General features: G+C 43.1%; 1 protein-coding gene across 1 annotated transcript in view; it reads left to right on the forward strand.

Annotated features, from left to right (window-relative positions):
• The first annotated feature begins 7998 nt into the window (after positions 1-7998).
• The window catches only part of TBX18 (T-box transcription factor 18), a 29012-nt gene continuing 21842 nt past the window's right edge, over positions 7999-15168 (forward strand). Inside the window, exons 1-3 of the mRNA XM_032650625.1 lie at positions 7999-8648; positions 9862-10066; positions 12242-12343. Of these exons, the coding sequence (XP_032506516.1) occupies positions 8342-8648; positions 9862-10066; positions 12242-12343 (614 nt within the window). The 5' untranslated portion in view covers positions 7999-8341. The remainder of the gene's footprint in view (positions 8649-9861; positions 10067-12241; positions 12344-15168) is intronic.

Raw genomic sequence — 15168 nt, forward strand, 5'->3', positions numbered from 1 at the left:
TTCAAGCGCGCTGCTTCCCGAAGCTGCCAGGATACTGATTTATGCTCCAGCCGCTCACGAGAACCCCAACGCTTTGGCTGAGTTAATTTTTGTCAATTGTTCCTCATCACACTGAGATAGTTTGCAGCTTGAGGCGTGTTTTATTTATCACCTTGCACATTTGAAATACAGTCAGACATAAAAATAACTGACTCTGGGACTCTGGCGCAATATTGGAGCCGTCGGGGAATAATTTGGCTAACTGACTTGGACGTTTCACCTTCTAAACAGAAATGCAACTCTCAGTCAAACTGTAAATCAGATTGTCTTTGCAAATGGGGGGGAAAAAAAAGCACGAAACCCAGGAGGGAACGGAAACAAAATGAAAGAAAACGCAGGTATTGACCAAAGCAAAACGAGCTTCAGACACCCAGACTGGATTTTAATTTTAGGCATGGAACCTCATCGAGAATGTGAATTCGTAAATGTTTTACCAGTCGGATCTGCCTTGGGGTTTCTAGGGTACCCTGGAAACTGGACTGATTTCTTTATTTCTTTTTACCGTTACTGCTGTTTTTGTTATTAAACAATATATGCTATCTTGGGGGGTGGGTCCTCTTGAAGAGCTCCAATTGTAAAAGTTAACGAGAACCGTCTGGGCAGGACAGGGTGGGAGCTCTGGAAACGACCTAAGACTTGGAGAAGGAAACCAGAAATTTCTTGGCACTTTCCATGTCCCCAAATTTCTGTGAATAAGCAGAAAAGAATCTGATAGTCTTTTTTGCGCCTCAGGCATTCTTCTCCTCCACCTGTCTGGAAGCCCCCAATAATGAAAGCTCGATATCTTACCGCCGCACATAGATCGAATGGTCTAAAGCCTGGGCAGGACTGGCCTTCAGTAAGGCAGGATCTGGAAAAAAGAAAACCCACTCAGGCGACCACTCAACAATTGATCACTTAGGGGAATTCAAAACGCAACCAGATAAAAGTTCTGCCAGGGTGGAGAGCATCTGCTATTATTTTGGCATTATTTCACACAACCTGCACCCCAGCAAGTAAATTTCATTCTGACACAGCAAAACGGAGATCAGGCAGGAGCGTTTCCCTAGCTTCCACAAGGGGAATCTGAAGACGGTTTTCTTGGCGTGAACCCACAGCGACCCTAAATGTAGGCACCTGCCCCAGTCTTAGGGTATTAAACAAGTATATATTTGTTTAAACTTCTTTTTGACCAAGACCATTCACACAACATGCTTCTAACATTTCTCCAAATAAAATGAAACAGGAGACTGTGACTCTTAAGATCCACAAATTAAAATTAAATTTAAAGATACCAAAAGGGGCTTCAGGTAGAAAGTTGGAGGGATTATTTTCAAATAACTTTGAAGGTTTAAGAGAAGATATCTTGGTAGTTGATAGTGCTTGGTATCCATACCGAATATATAATATTAAATTATGACTTCAAAAAAATGTTTCAAAGGCATTAAATAAACAAATTAAATCTAATATTTTGATGGGGAAAAAGATCAGCAAGTAGTTGGAAATTTTTCTCAAAAACAAATTATATTGGTGTGGTTTTTATATTTGTGTGATCCAATTCTTAATCTGGTGTTTTTTATATCGACCCCAAACTGGTTTTGCTCAGGTTGACATCTCTGCTTCTTCAGAGCTGGAACTCAGTAAATGCAGTGTGCTCTGCTGACGGGCAACTCCTGTGTTGTGAGTAATCCTTTGCCAGTAGATGGTCTGATGTCCTTTTCACTGTAACCAACTGGGAAATTAAAAGAAAAATGTTTGCCTCTCCGCATATTTATTTTTATTTGTTGTTTTTTCTTTATTTCTAACACATCAAGACGAGTTCTTTCTCTTAGAATCCCAAGCCACAAATTTCTCCTAAAAATGTATATTTCAAAAATTAAATCTACAGGTGTAATACATACTGTGAACCCTATAAAATGCATTTACAATGCGGACTTAAAGAAAGAAATTTATAACTTTCATATGTACCTTCCTTTTGCAATAGGCAACTGCCATATGTTTCCGACTTCCATAATTCAGTTTTTCCTGGACATCTGTAGCAGGTAGTGAGTGCTTCTTAAAGTACATTTTATGTAATTTGAGAAGGAACCTGCACCAAAGAGTAAAGGTTAACAGAAAAAAGCACAAGTCTTTCTAGAAATGCTAGTTATTCAAAATTTACATCACCTATTGTGCTTGGCCTGGATAGCTTTTTTCCTCTCTTTCTTCTTGAGACTGAATTTGGAAATGCAGTGTTATTTATGCTGAGAATTCTTTACAAGCAACATTTCCAAAATTTCTAAATGTTTTGGTAAAGATCCTCTTGTTATTACTGTTCTTTTGCTTGAAGATTCTAATTTGGCTCTTCCTGAAAACCCAGGTTGGAAGTGTATTCCAGTAAGATTATTTTGTTTGAGAAAAATTTTAATATTTTTATATCAAAAACGGGGAAAACCTTAAACTCGTTCATTTTTCAGCTATCTTAATTGTTCATCTTACACTCATTAAAGGATGGAGAAGTTTACACAATTAAAAGTGAAAACAAAGCAAAACCAAAAGTAATGTAGAAAAGTCAAAGCTTGTTCTCAAATTTTTTGCCCATGTGTTCAAATTCAGGGATCATTCTTAATAGAATTTTTCAATAGCTCACTTCTTTTTGTGCAGTTCCAGTGCTAGCCTTAAATTAATCTGTTAAAAGTCTTTTCATTCAGCTGAAACTGAAATGCCTCATCTGTCAGTACAAAAATATGAATAAATTTCAGCCACATTCTTTATTGTTCGTACTTTCAGCAGATTATATAAATGCCCACAGAATTTTCACTGTTTAATAACTGTGGGTATCTACAGATGTGAAATAGGAGAACAGGGCCCAATTTACAGCCAATTAGAGGGTGTAATAATTTGTATAAAAAGCTAAACATCCTACCTAGTTATTGGAGCCTAAACAGGCAGTCAGTTCCCTTTTCAATTCATTTAATTAAACCGGCAGACTCAAGAAAATCTTTGTTTATGGGGGAAAATAGCATTAAATATTTAATTCAAAGAATATGAAGCTGCATATCTTAAATATCAATTTAAACATCATTTTATAAAGCATAAACTATTAAAATGCCCATTAACTATTTAGAGAATATTAATTTCCCCATTCATTATCTCAGTTTGATTTATATCCAAATTGACCTGTTGCAATTCAGTAATGTCCATCTACCCATCTTTGGGTATCCATTTACATCTAGGTGTTAATTTCATTACCTCCTTGAAGCCAGCTTGTATTTGGATCAGGTATTAGTGATAGAGACAAGTGTTTCCTTCTTGGACATTTCTGTTACTAACCCCTTACTGTAGGAGTGTCGTCAGAGGAGTGTAGGTCAATGAATGAGGAAGTGAAGGGGGCGGTTTTTCATGCACAGGGTGAAAAATAATTCGCATCTTCTGGAGGTAGAGCAGATACTGCTGGAAATTGGACATGAGTGGCGAAGCTCATTCGTCCAGCCGAGTGAGTTTTCTTCCGGATACATTACAGGTTTATTACGTCCTCACAGCCCCTCGACTCGGTGGGTCAGGGGTCTCACTTCTCCCTTCCTTTACCTTTCCCTGGAGAACTGGAAGTGGAGGGAGGGAGGGAGTAATGACGACAAGCTTACCATTAGAGTACACGCCTTTTGCTCTCTCCAAACAGCGCACCTCCCCTAAACCTCACCGAGAATTGAGCATTGATTGAAAAACCAGCACTAAAAGGAATCTCTCCGGACCCCAAACTGAGTTTGGGCGCTCGGGAGCCCCGAAGAGCACTTCGGGGGGCTGTGCGATTTCTTTGCTATCGAGACTCGGTCTCAGTTGATGAGAGTACTTAAAGAGATTTGTTGGAGGAGGAGAATGGTAAACAATCGCCAACATGTGGGACAGTGCTGTGTGTGTGTATGTGTGTGCAAATCCACGACAGAAGCAAGCCGCGAGGAATCGCGGTTCGGGATCGCTTTCTCCACGGGGCCTGGGTTTGCAGCTGCAGCCGGAGACCCGGCAGGAAGGAAGCCCTCGAGAGCGCAGCGGTCCAGCCCCTGGCCGACTGAATTTACTCCCGTAAATTACTCTTTGTAAACTTATACAGGTTATAATTTATTGTTTTTATTAACCCAGATCAGAGGGAGAGGCGAGAAGAATAGCAGGGCAGATAACGAAGAGAGTGGAAGACGGTAAGGGAAGGAAGGGAGGAGAGAGGGAGCCCCAGCCAGCGAGTAAGGTGCTGCCTGGTGACTCGGCGGCTCTGACGTCCACGCCCCCAATTAGGATGTACCTTCTTCCCAAACTGTTACAAATTAAGGCAGCCAAATAAGTACCCCCCTTGGTGCTAGGATTGGGCCCTTGCTCACACCCACTCTCCCGTCTATTTCTGTACTTCTCGCTAGGTTAATCTTCTAGCTAATTATAAAGTTTTTTTTTTTTTTTTTTTTTTTTTTTTTTAGCGCATGGGAAGGAAGTCCGGATCCCGCCTGTTCGGAAACTTGGGGACCACCTGAAGCAACTCCCATTCAAGGGCCAAGAACAGACTGTCTTGTGTGCCAGGGCTCACCTCCTGTGTCATGTCTTGAGTGTGGGAAATTAATCGTAATGGTTAGAAACTCTTATGGCCACCGTCAAGTGTAAAAGAAAAAAGAAGTCTATCTAGAGAATGAAATCCTAACGCATAGAATTTTTAAATTCAGAATTTAAAAATAAGTAACTGTTTATAAATACAAGTAGCTACGTCAGGTAAGTGGAAATAGCAAGCTCTCTCCAAACATATATATGTTACACTATATATAGTGTGAACAGGCTCTAGGCTGAGAAAGCACAGCGGAAACCGACAGAATGCGTTTAAAAAAATCTTTTGGAACGGTCTAATTTAAAAATGCACAGAGAAAAATAAGGAAGAGGAACTGACTATGCTTTTCAATGCCCACCCCCCTCCCGCGATAGTTTTGCTAACTGGCTGGACACAGATTCCACTAGGTACCATTCGCAAGGCTCTTGTGTCCTTCCCTCTCTCCCCGCCCAAGTTCCTGAGAGAAGCCCACTCTGATAACGTTCTTCCCTGGATGACTTTTATTTGAAATAGAGCCGTGCTAGTCATGCCAGAGGCCTGACAGTTTAATTCAGTTTTAATCGTTTCCTTAACATAGCTCATACTGGGAACAGACATTTTTTCTCTTAAAGTGACGAGAGGCACACGCTCCCCGGTACACATGCCCACCCATGTTTCCACCCTCACAGGTGCACACACGCGCATCCACGCACATACAGGCACGTGCACGGGCGCACCCTGTCGAGTTTTTCTCCCGCCAGTTTGCGCCCTGTCCCTGCTTCCTTTGCTCTCTTGACTGGCAAAGTGCAAGGCCCTGGCTCTACTCTGGCACGCGCGTGCCATGCTTTTGAGAAAACGCCCGATTAGTGTGGTGGCTTCGCCAGCGCTTCGAAGGCCGAGACTCCGCCAGCCTGCCAAACCCGCCTTCCTTCCCTCAGTCTCCTGGAGAAGCTCGGCTTCCTCTCTCGGGAGCGAAGGTCGGGGGTGAGCTGAGGTCTGCGACCTTCTGCTTCGTGGGGTCGGGGGCAGCTGGTCCCGCTGGGTCCCGGAGTCTGAGCCGGATTCCATGCGAGCCCAAGGTGGAGAGCGGCGGTGCGGCTCTGTCGCTGTGGTTCCCAAAGCCCAGCCTGGATTTGGACTAAGGAGACCAGAGTTGGTCCTGTCCCGGGCGCCCAGGGCACATCTGGATTATTTTTAAGGGCCACGTTCTATCTGACATTGTGGATGTGTGTGAGGCCCGGCTTTCCAGCTTGTCTGTGGGGCGCAAGTCCCCGGCGTCCCGAGGGCTGCGCCCCTCGCTGCCTGGGGTAAAGGAGAAAGAAGCGGTGTAGGGATATAGGAGGCCTTGGGGCCCTGCAGGCCCATGTAGTCCCTTCTAAATCAGTTTTGAGCAGCGGGGCCTGTAAACGGACAAGAACCCGTCTACAAAGCAGGCTTCGCGTCTGGAAAACCGCGGTCGTCCCTGGCGGCCTGGGGTTTCTCCAGTGGAGCCGTTCCCCCGGAGTAGGCCTCAGGGCCCCGGCGACTCCACCCTTGGGCCTCAGCGCCTCCACCTCTCCAAGTCCGCAAGGGCAGCTCAGAGGAGCCTCGGGTCGCTCCTCCTTGGGGCCACTGAAAGCCTGGGCGTGGAGCGGGGCGCTCGGTCCCCGCAGGCTGCGGATGCTGGCTTCAGATGCCCCGGACGCGCGGAGCTCGGTGGGCAGCCTCCTGCCAGGTCTGCGGCCCTCCCTCCAGCGCATCCCTCCCCACTTCCTGCCCCAGCCCTACAGGCGGCCTCTTCGCTCTGCCGGGCTTGCGCCCGTCTTCGGGCAGGCTTCAGAAACCAGGTTTGCGCTTACTTTTAAGGCTGTACTACCCGCCTAGGTCGCCGCGGACTCTGGAGGTCCACCGAGGTCCGGACCGCTCCAGACCGTTCGCAAAGCCATTTCTTGCAAATGCAAAACACCTCCTCCTAGTTGAGTCTTATTCTCAATCTTTTAAAAGAGGCCTCCTCTTCAGGTTGTTAGGGAGTCGTGTTTGACCCTGAGGCTGCTGGGCCCGCCGGGCGGCGCGTGCGGAGACGCCTCTGAGCACCGCCCGCTCTGGTTCCCGCTCTTCTGGTTTCCTTGGAGGAACTGCGAGTTCCCCCTGGAGCTACGGTAAAAAGATCGCAGTGGCGAAGCTACTGCCTGAATCACTGTACTGGAAACTAAGAGAGAAGTAAGAGATAATGGGGCAGCCAACAGTGTGGAGGTTAAACAGAGCGAGGGAGAGAAAACAAAAAACAAACGAAAAAACCCTCAATCCTTTGTCGTGTATTTTATACCAGAGATTTAATAGTAATATCCATGATGAGTTTTATTCTACAAAGAGACTTGCTCTATTTACAACACATCCATTATTTTTGTTAATCCAGAGCAAAAGTCGAGTTGAAACTACAAAACAAACTGTACAGATACATGTTAAGTGTTATTCAATTAAAAAGAGGTTTAAAAAAATTGTTTTAAAAAAACATGTTGGCTCTTTAAAAGCCTGAGAAAAGAAGTAGCTACCTGGCAAAAACAGGGCAAACATGAAGTTACGTTAAATCAGAGACGTTTTCTAAAACTGCAATGGAAATTTTATTGCATCTTAAAACTTATTTCACTCTGCGAAGTGTTTAGGGGTCTTAAAGCTAAGTCCTTATCATTAAAGACATAAAAATTAAAATACCAGGTTTAAATTAGCGATCATTGTTCGAAAGAAATGGGAGACTCCGGAAAGAGCGTGCTTTTTCTGACTGGTTCATATAAAGGACTGAGCAATAATGGGGTAAAATTTTGCTCTCCTAAATGTAAAGGATTTAAACGTATCTTGAATTCCCCCTCCCTCCCCAAGAAAAATCCACGGAGTAAAACAAATAAGTCTAGTGCCACGCCCGGCGCAGAGTGGGTGTTACTAAATGCAGAATGTGTCCAAGACGGGCCTGGTGGATGTGAATTCTCCCCACTCCTCAAAATGTTCTGAGTTGTAGCAATATTAAGTGATAAGGGAATGGGACTGGAACTTAAGGTTTCTTGAAAAATTCTTGATATTCTAATGTGGTGATCATTTCGGTTTAAAGCCAGGAGCCTCAGCCTTTCCAGGTCCCGGTGGGGAAAGCTGGGGACTCCCGGACTGGACTGGCTGTGGGAGGCAGGGAGACTGACCCGGTTCAGGGCCCGGGCTGGCACTTCCAAGCCAGACGGCGGCGCTTTCCACTTTAGGTTTTTTGCGACCTTGTAAGGAAGTGGGCGCGGGCGGAGCGGAGTCGGCGCCTCCTGACTGGCTGGCCGTCTCGGTGATTGACAGGGCCCCGGACTCCGCCCCCGCCCCTTTATTGACACTAATGAGCAAGTTCTTCCCACCGCTCTCCTGCCTGGAAGTGCTGACAGATCAAGGCAACAAATTTCAATTACAATCCCTAATTTGTGTCCGCAGAGTGTTTTTTACCCATGTTAGTCCTCTCTGGCGCATCAGTCGAGGCAGATCTTGGAGCTGCAGGAAGAGGTGGAGGGGGTGGGAGCGAAAGAGTCCATCACTGAGAGAGCGCGCGAGAGACCGAGGGAAGGAAACTTGGCGGGCGCGTCGCTGGTTCCTGGGATCCCAACACAAGCGCGAGAGAGGAAACGCCAAATTTGTTTTTGCCCGGGCGGGGAAGAGGGCAGATCTGGGCCTGCGGGAGGCCCCGAGAGTCGTTCAGATTTTGGTAGGGGAAGGAGAGCGAGTGTGTGCGTGTGCCTGAGCTTGTGTATATGAGCGAGGGGCGGGCGCCGGGCGGCGGGGATGGCCGAGAAGCGGAGGGGCTCGCCGTGCAGCATGCTAAGCCTTAAGGCGCACGCCTTCTCCGTGGAGGCACTGATCGGCGCCGAGAAGCAGCAACAGCTTCAGAAGAAGAGGCGAAAGCTGGGCGCAGAGGAGGCGGCCGGGGCCTTAGATGACGGAGGCTGCAGCCGCGGCGGCGCCGCCGGAGAAAAGGGCTCCTCTGAGGGAGACGAAGGCACTGCGCTCTCGCCGCCGGCTGGGGCGGCATCCGGGCCCATCCGGAGCTGTGCAGACCTGGAGCGGAGCTGCGGTTCCCGCGGAGCCGCGGGTGAGTCAGCCCCTTCCCGCCTAACTTCTTCCTTAGACGTCCTCTCCCGGTCCCACGGGCCAGTACTGCCGCGGAGAACCTGAACTACTGCGAGTTGTGGGCGTGCGCGCGCGCGGTGTCCCTGTGCGCCCGGGGCAACTCAGCCATCAGAGCGCTAGCCTGGGTGTCAGGGCGCAAAGCTCGCGCTGCCCTGGACGCTCTCGCCGCGCAACTCGGGTCACCCTCCAGACAGTAAAATGCCACTTTCAGCCTGGTTTCTCAGGCTGCTGCTGCCACCACCGCCCACTCACGCCGCGCCCTCAGCAGCTGCAGTTTGCGGCGCTCGGCGGCGCAGATCTGTGCTTTCCGCATCTGCCTCCCTTGGGCTTCCAGCCCCTGGGTGCTCTTTTTTCTTTCCTAACTTTTAAAAGCATGGGAGTGGGGGGAGCGACGGCATACCCACACCCCCGAAACCGAAACGAATGCCTAAACGGTTTGGGCAAACCAGGAAGAGGGCGGCATATTTGCAAACGTGGTTTCCCGAGGGGTAGCTGAGCGGTTCCCTTGCCTTCCTCTCTTGATTCCCTCTGCCAAGGCCGACGGCGATCCTGGGCTTGTTTTTCGTGCTCTTCTCTTCCCGCTGCTGCTTTGCTAAGAAGCTCCGGGCGGCCGGGGAGTTTGGCGAGAGCGGTGTTTGAAGAGCTTTCTAGAGGATGCCTCCGGCCGGGCCCGAAGCAAGGCGCCTCGGACGCCTATTACGAAGGGAGGCCCAAGCGCTTGGGACCAGGAGCCGGGGCGCCAGGCGCTTTTGCTCCGTGCTGTCCATGGCGTGGGGTGTGTCGGGGCCTGCACTGCGGATCTGGACTCGGGAACCCATCTCAGGCTCCGTTGGGCATGCATCCCAGACTCCGGCTGCGGCACAAAACTTATTTTGGGGCCTTGACCGGGCGGAAGCAGGGAGGGTGGGGTGGACGCTGGCCGCACGCCTCTGCGGGACTTGAGACTTGGGGACCGAGAGGGCCCTACTTGAAAGTCGAGTGTCCGTCCCTTTGGCTGGCGGAGCGCGTATTTACCCACCCATGGGCCTGTTTGTTGTAAGGGCCGGATGGCAAGAAAGCTTCCCCTTTCCTCGCGGTCCTTTTCCTCTCCCCAGCCGCCCTCGGGGGTTCATCTCCCCACCAGGTTTCCCATTTCGAGCCCTCACCGGTTACCCCCTCTGCCCTTTGCTGCCCAGGCGGCTGTGAGGACGGCTTCCTGCAGGGCGCTTCCCCACTGGCATCCCCAGGAGACTCCCCGAAGGGGTCCCCGGTGCCCGCCCTGGCCCGGCCCGGGACCCCGCTGCCCTCGCCGCAGGCCCCGCGGGTGGATCTGCAGGGAGCTGAGCTCTGGAAGCGCTTTCACGAGATCGGCACGGAGATGATCATCACCAAGGCCGGCAGGTAAAGGGCACGCTGGCGCGAACGGCCCCGGCTCTGGCCTCACCCCACCTCTTGGTGGGTTGGGAAGAAGGACCTGCCAGAGCGGTGGGGTCTCTCGTTAGCAGTTTCTGCAGACAAGGCCCCGGGTAGTGGTTCATTTTTGAGACTGGCTTTGCCTACCTAACCTGGAGTGCAGTCGGCCGGCGAGGGACACGGCCCGGCTGTCCTCTCGTTGGATGCTAAGGAGAAAATCGCTGTCGCCGCGGAGGCGGTAACGGTTACTGTTGATAATCCGCATGCAGGGTAGTTATAGATTCGTGATCATACTTCATATCTGTTCAGGTATTTATTTAGGCTTTAGTTATGTTTCTGAAATTAAGGAACAGATTATCCACCCCTCCCCCCGTTTTTAAAAAAACGCAGTTTATTCTTTAGCAAACTATCGTTTGCTTTTTTAGATTCGAAACTTCCAGTTGGATCTTTATCAAAAGATTTGCTGGCAGTATGAGAACGTGATGTGTTATGCTATTTTGATATTAGATTAGGATGAAAATTAGTGGAATCACCAGTAATACATGCTTATTCCCTGCAAAAACAATTGCCCCGATTTTTAAAAACCATTCTTTTTATAGATTCACAGTTACGTGATTACTTTTTTTCTAAATGAAATCCAACAAATTAGCCTAAATTTGCTGAGGAATACCAAAAAAATTTGTAAGTTATATTTATTTTTTTGAAAGTGTGAAATTTGCACATCCGTCAGTTAGTAAAATAAATTGATTTGTTGCACAAATCATGTTAATGTGAGGGAGGGACAGAAATATTTGCGTTTTAGAGTTTTCAGTTCATTTAGTGCGGTGAAATCGGTGAATACTATCTTCCTTAAAAGAAACTTTAAAAAGCACACACAACTCTTTCAGGGAGTACACATGGCAAAAACCTGGATAGCATAAAAGTATCCAAACTTATTAGAAATTACAAAAACATTTTATTGAATCCATATGCTACCTTCTACATTTTCACAGAGCTTTTTATTAATGATCCAAATTCAGTCTTCAACAACACAAAGCAACAGTTGTCTTATAAAGGATGTAGTTAAAGACCTTTACTCTTTATCTTACAGGTGCACTGAAATAACACCAAAACAGCCAGCGTATTAAACTGTTCTCATGCCTAGTTAGGAATAATGGACTTTCTTTTCTCTGGAAGTGGTCTTTAATGGCTTTATTGTTATAGGAAACATTTCTGGTAAATAACAGTACTAAAATTTGTGTTATAGGGTTAAATTAGCAAAAATTAGATTAACCGGAAGGGTCCTAGACATAAATCATTAGATGAAAGTTGTTGGGTTTTTTTAAGAGAACTGCTTTATTTGTTTTTTTATATACAATAATTTGCTGCTGTATTCCTTGCTGCTGTGCCCTTTTTAAAAGATAGGTGCATTTATTTTAGCATCTCCTTTATATGCATCTCTGGGAAGCCAAGAGAAATGTGGATTTTCATTTATTTTAATTAGCAAATTTTGAGTAAGTGTGGTTAAATAAGAAAGTATTTTCAGGGTATGGTGGGGGAAGGAATGATTTGGCAAATATACATTGTGTTTAGTTTCTGCTTTCAATAAAGAAGTTTTACTATACCTTTCAAATTTAGAGCAACTTTTGCACTTCACCTTTACCATGCTGCAGACAGGAAGTCCTGTCTCAATAAAGAACATATTGTTTGGTTATGGCATGGCACATTGGCTTCTTGTGCTTTTTTTTTTTATAACCCTTTTAAAATTTCACATTATAATATATTTTATCACTTTTAGAAATTCAAAATTTCTATTTCTACCATTTGGAACACTTTATTATTTGTATTATTAAAGTTAATCTGCTTACCAAATTTTGTTTAAAAAATAAAGTGCTTTCTGTACCATTATTTCTTCAGTGTACAATTTTTTTTTTTTCGCTTTTAGCTATACTGACATTTCAGTAAACATGGAATGCAAGTACAGGGACAAATTACATTTAAATGATTCAGTTTTGATACATCCTGTGTTCAGATTCTTTGAATTACATTACCAAAGTGAATGTTATAAGTTTTTCCATGTGAAAAATACAGATTCGAGAGTTTTCTTTGCTTACTCATTCTTCAAGTGTAATCATAAACAAAAACAGAACCCAAACCAACTTTCCTCCCCTCCCTTATACATAGGCGCATGTTTCCAGCAATGAGAGTGAAGATATCAGGATTAGATCCTCACCAGCAATATTACATTGCCATGGATATTGTGCCAGTGGACAACAAAAGATACAGGTACAGTGATCAGATGGATACAGAGGATAAGAAAACGCTGGGATTTTACAGGATACGCCTATTTAATCTGTGCTGATTATGATATTTGTTTCCAGAAGCCTGTAGAATTATCAGATCCATAATCCAAACCCTGTCACTTCCAGTAGTCTAGATGGTGCCTTCTCTTACAATAAATGTGAAAAAAAAATTTTGTTTTGCTTTTAGTAGATACAGAAATGTCTTTAAGTGTTGAGGAATTTTAATAAGGGGTCAGTTTAGTGTTGCTAAACTAAATGTGACTTTAATGTTGATTCACATTTTGATTAGGATTTTGAGACAAAATGTTGAGTCAAGTTTGTAGATATACATAACAGTTAACAAATTGTTTCATTTTCTTCGTGGTTTTTTGGACATTTAAATAATTTCCCTTTATTGTGTTACATTACAAAATCATAGGCTTCTTCACAGGCTTTTTTCCCTTTAATTTGAGAAAATTATTGAAGATATTTTACAATTTAGAAAAAAAATTCTCAATTCATTACTATATTAAGACATCTTTAAGCTGACAATGAATTTGTTACCTTACTGTTGTTTTTTTGGCTGGTAGTTAACAGTAATTTTTTTAAAGTTTTGTAGTGTTTGGATTTTGAGAGAATATATTTATCTAGATATCAAGTAAAGTTGGAAAAGATACTTTCTTCAGTATCAAACCAACCTTTGCTTTCCCTTCTGCAAGTAAGCAAATCAACAGTCGTCAATGGCAATTCTTTTTATTTTACTGAGGAGCTGAACTGATTCACTTTGTTATAAAGCAGAAACTAACACACCATTGTAAAGCAATTATACTCCAATAAAGATGTTTTAAAAAAAATGCTAACATTTAAAAAAGGAAATTCTGAGTGGAAAATCGGAAGATGCTGCTTTAAATTTCTTTGTTTCTGTCTTTTAAATAAACAGCTAGAGCATTTAGTAAGTTTTTAAATGAAATCAGATTTGGTTTTTATTACTCTTTAAAGTTGTATCCCTTATTTTAATTAAATAATTCATTAGGGAGCTTTGCTAAAATTATCTACTACATGATAGAAGCTAGAAGGCATTGAAGTTTATTCTTTAAGTTTACTTGGTTTAAAATCCATATTCTAATTTGGGTTTTGCCCTTAGGAAGACAATGTAATTCTAATGAGCTTAGAAATTATTCCTTTTTCTTCTAAGTTTGTCTTCTATTTCTTTCTCCAGATCTCTTCCATATATTTTGGATGGTTTATTTTACTTAACTGATCCTTATTATTCACACATAAAGCAAGAAAAATTTCAAGTATTAAGATGCCATATTATAAAAGATCAAATTATAAAACATAAATTTGCTTTCACTTATATTGCTTCTCAAGAAAAAAATTGTTTTTAGCATTTGTGTTGAGAATGTTTCACAAAGAATATGTAACATGTAGCATTTATTCTCTTAGTGGGTGTGGATTTTTGAACTATTCAATATGCATAATTTTTCAAGGTTTTGACAGAGCATATCACTCTATTTAGTTTGGCAATAGCTCTATATTCATTGTGCTGCTTTTCTTGCATTTCTAAGATTTGCATTTTATTTTCCAACTTTTTCAACAATGGTAGAAACAAATATTTTTGGTGTATTCTCTGCTATCAAAGAATGGTATTTAGTGAAATGAAAAGTGATTGTGATTTATTAGAATGTAAAATTAATATTCACAAAAGGCCATGCACTTAGGAGCTTATTTATTGAAATTGCACTATATCAATTAAGGGGAATTGTTTTTATTATTATTCTTTATTTTGTGATAATGTATTTTTTCCCAAGAAAAGGAGTTAAAGAATAGAAGGCATATTGAACTCAAAAGAGAATGAAATGTGTGACCATATTGAAATAGTGAGCCTCACCAGAGATATTATGAAACTGTTTCATACTATTTAAAAAAGAAATTTGCATATATACTGGTAGAATTCTCTGAGACTATTTGTAAATTGTTGCTTTAAATTGTATGCCATATTTTAAAACAAATGGAAGAAAAACATCGAAGTATATAATTTCATTTTCTACCCTTTTCTAAGTCAATCATCCATATACTAGTTTCTAGTTTTTGAATTAGTGTATTTTAAATTAACATTAATAAATGATGGTCTGAATATAAGATTAAACATTATTGTCTTATATACTACTTGAAACATTGTTATTTAAATGATTATTTTTATAGAGTCAATATAGTTGACATACACAAATAGAATAAGATGTTTTGTCTCTTAGTTAGAAAGGTAATGTTAATTAGATATATCATAATTTTTAAAGTTTGATGTGTATTTTAATTAGTGGTATAAAAAATTTAAAGAATTTTCTTACAATAGTCAAAACAAAGAGAAATATAGGAGATAAAGGCCTATGTTTTATGATTTTACAAACTTAAAATTAAACAGAATATCCTCAGTTTATAGTGTAATAGAGTTAGAAAAAATAATTATAAATGATAATAGATAGAACTTTTTTCCCTATGAAAATAAATTTACTGAAAGTTCTGACAATTTCCCCTTGCCTTTCTACCATCTATCTCATCAGTTTGAACATAAGCGTAAAATGGGAAGTGATAAAGAAAGTGGGACACTTTAAGGTATAACTCTCAAGTATTTTTGAGATTTCGTTAAAGGGGAGATTGAGAACTTAGTTTCTTCATGTCAATTGAACATCCAGATGAAAAATGGAAAACATCAGAATACAGACAGAATGTCTAATGTGTTTAAGTGTGATTCATCCAAATTAAAACATTTGCATTTATGGTGGGAATAGTGTGCATATTTTTCACTAAATCCTTAACATACCACTTTGA

This window comes from Phocoena sinus, chromosome 12 (assembly GCF_008692025.1).
Source record: "Phocoena sinus isolate mPhoSin1 chromosome 12, mPhoSin1.pri, whole genome shotgun sequence".
Lineage (NCBI taxonomy): Eukaryota > Metazoa > Chordata > Mammalia > Artiodactyla > Phocoenidae > Phocoena > Phocoena sinus.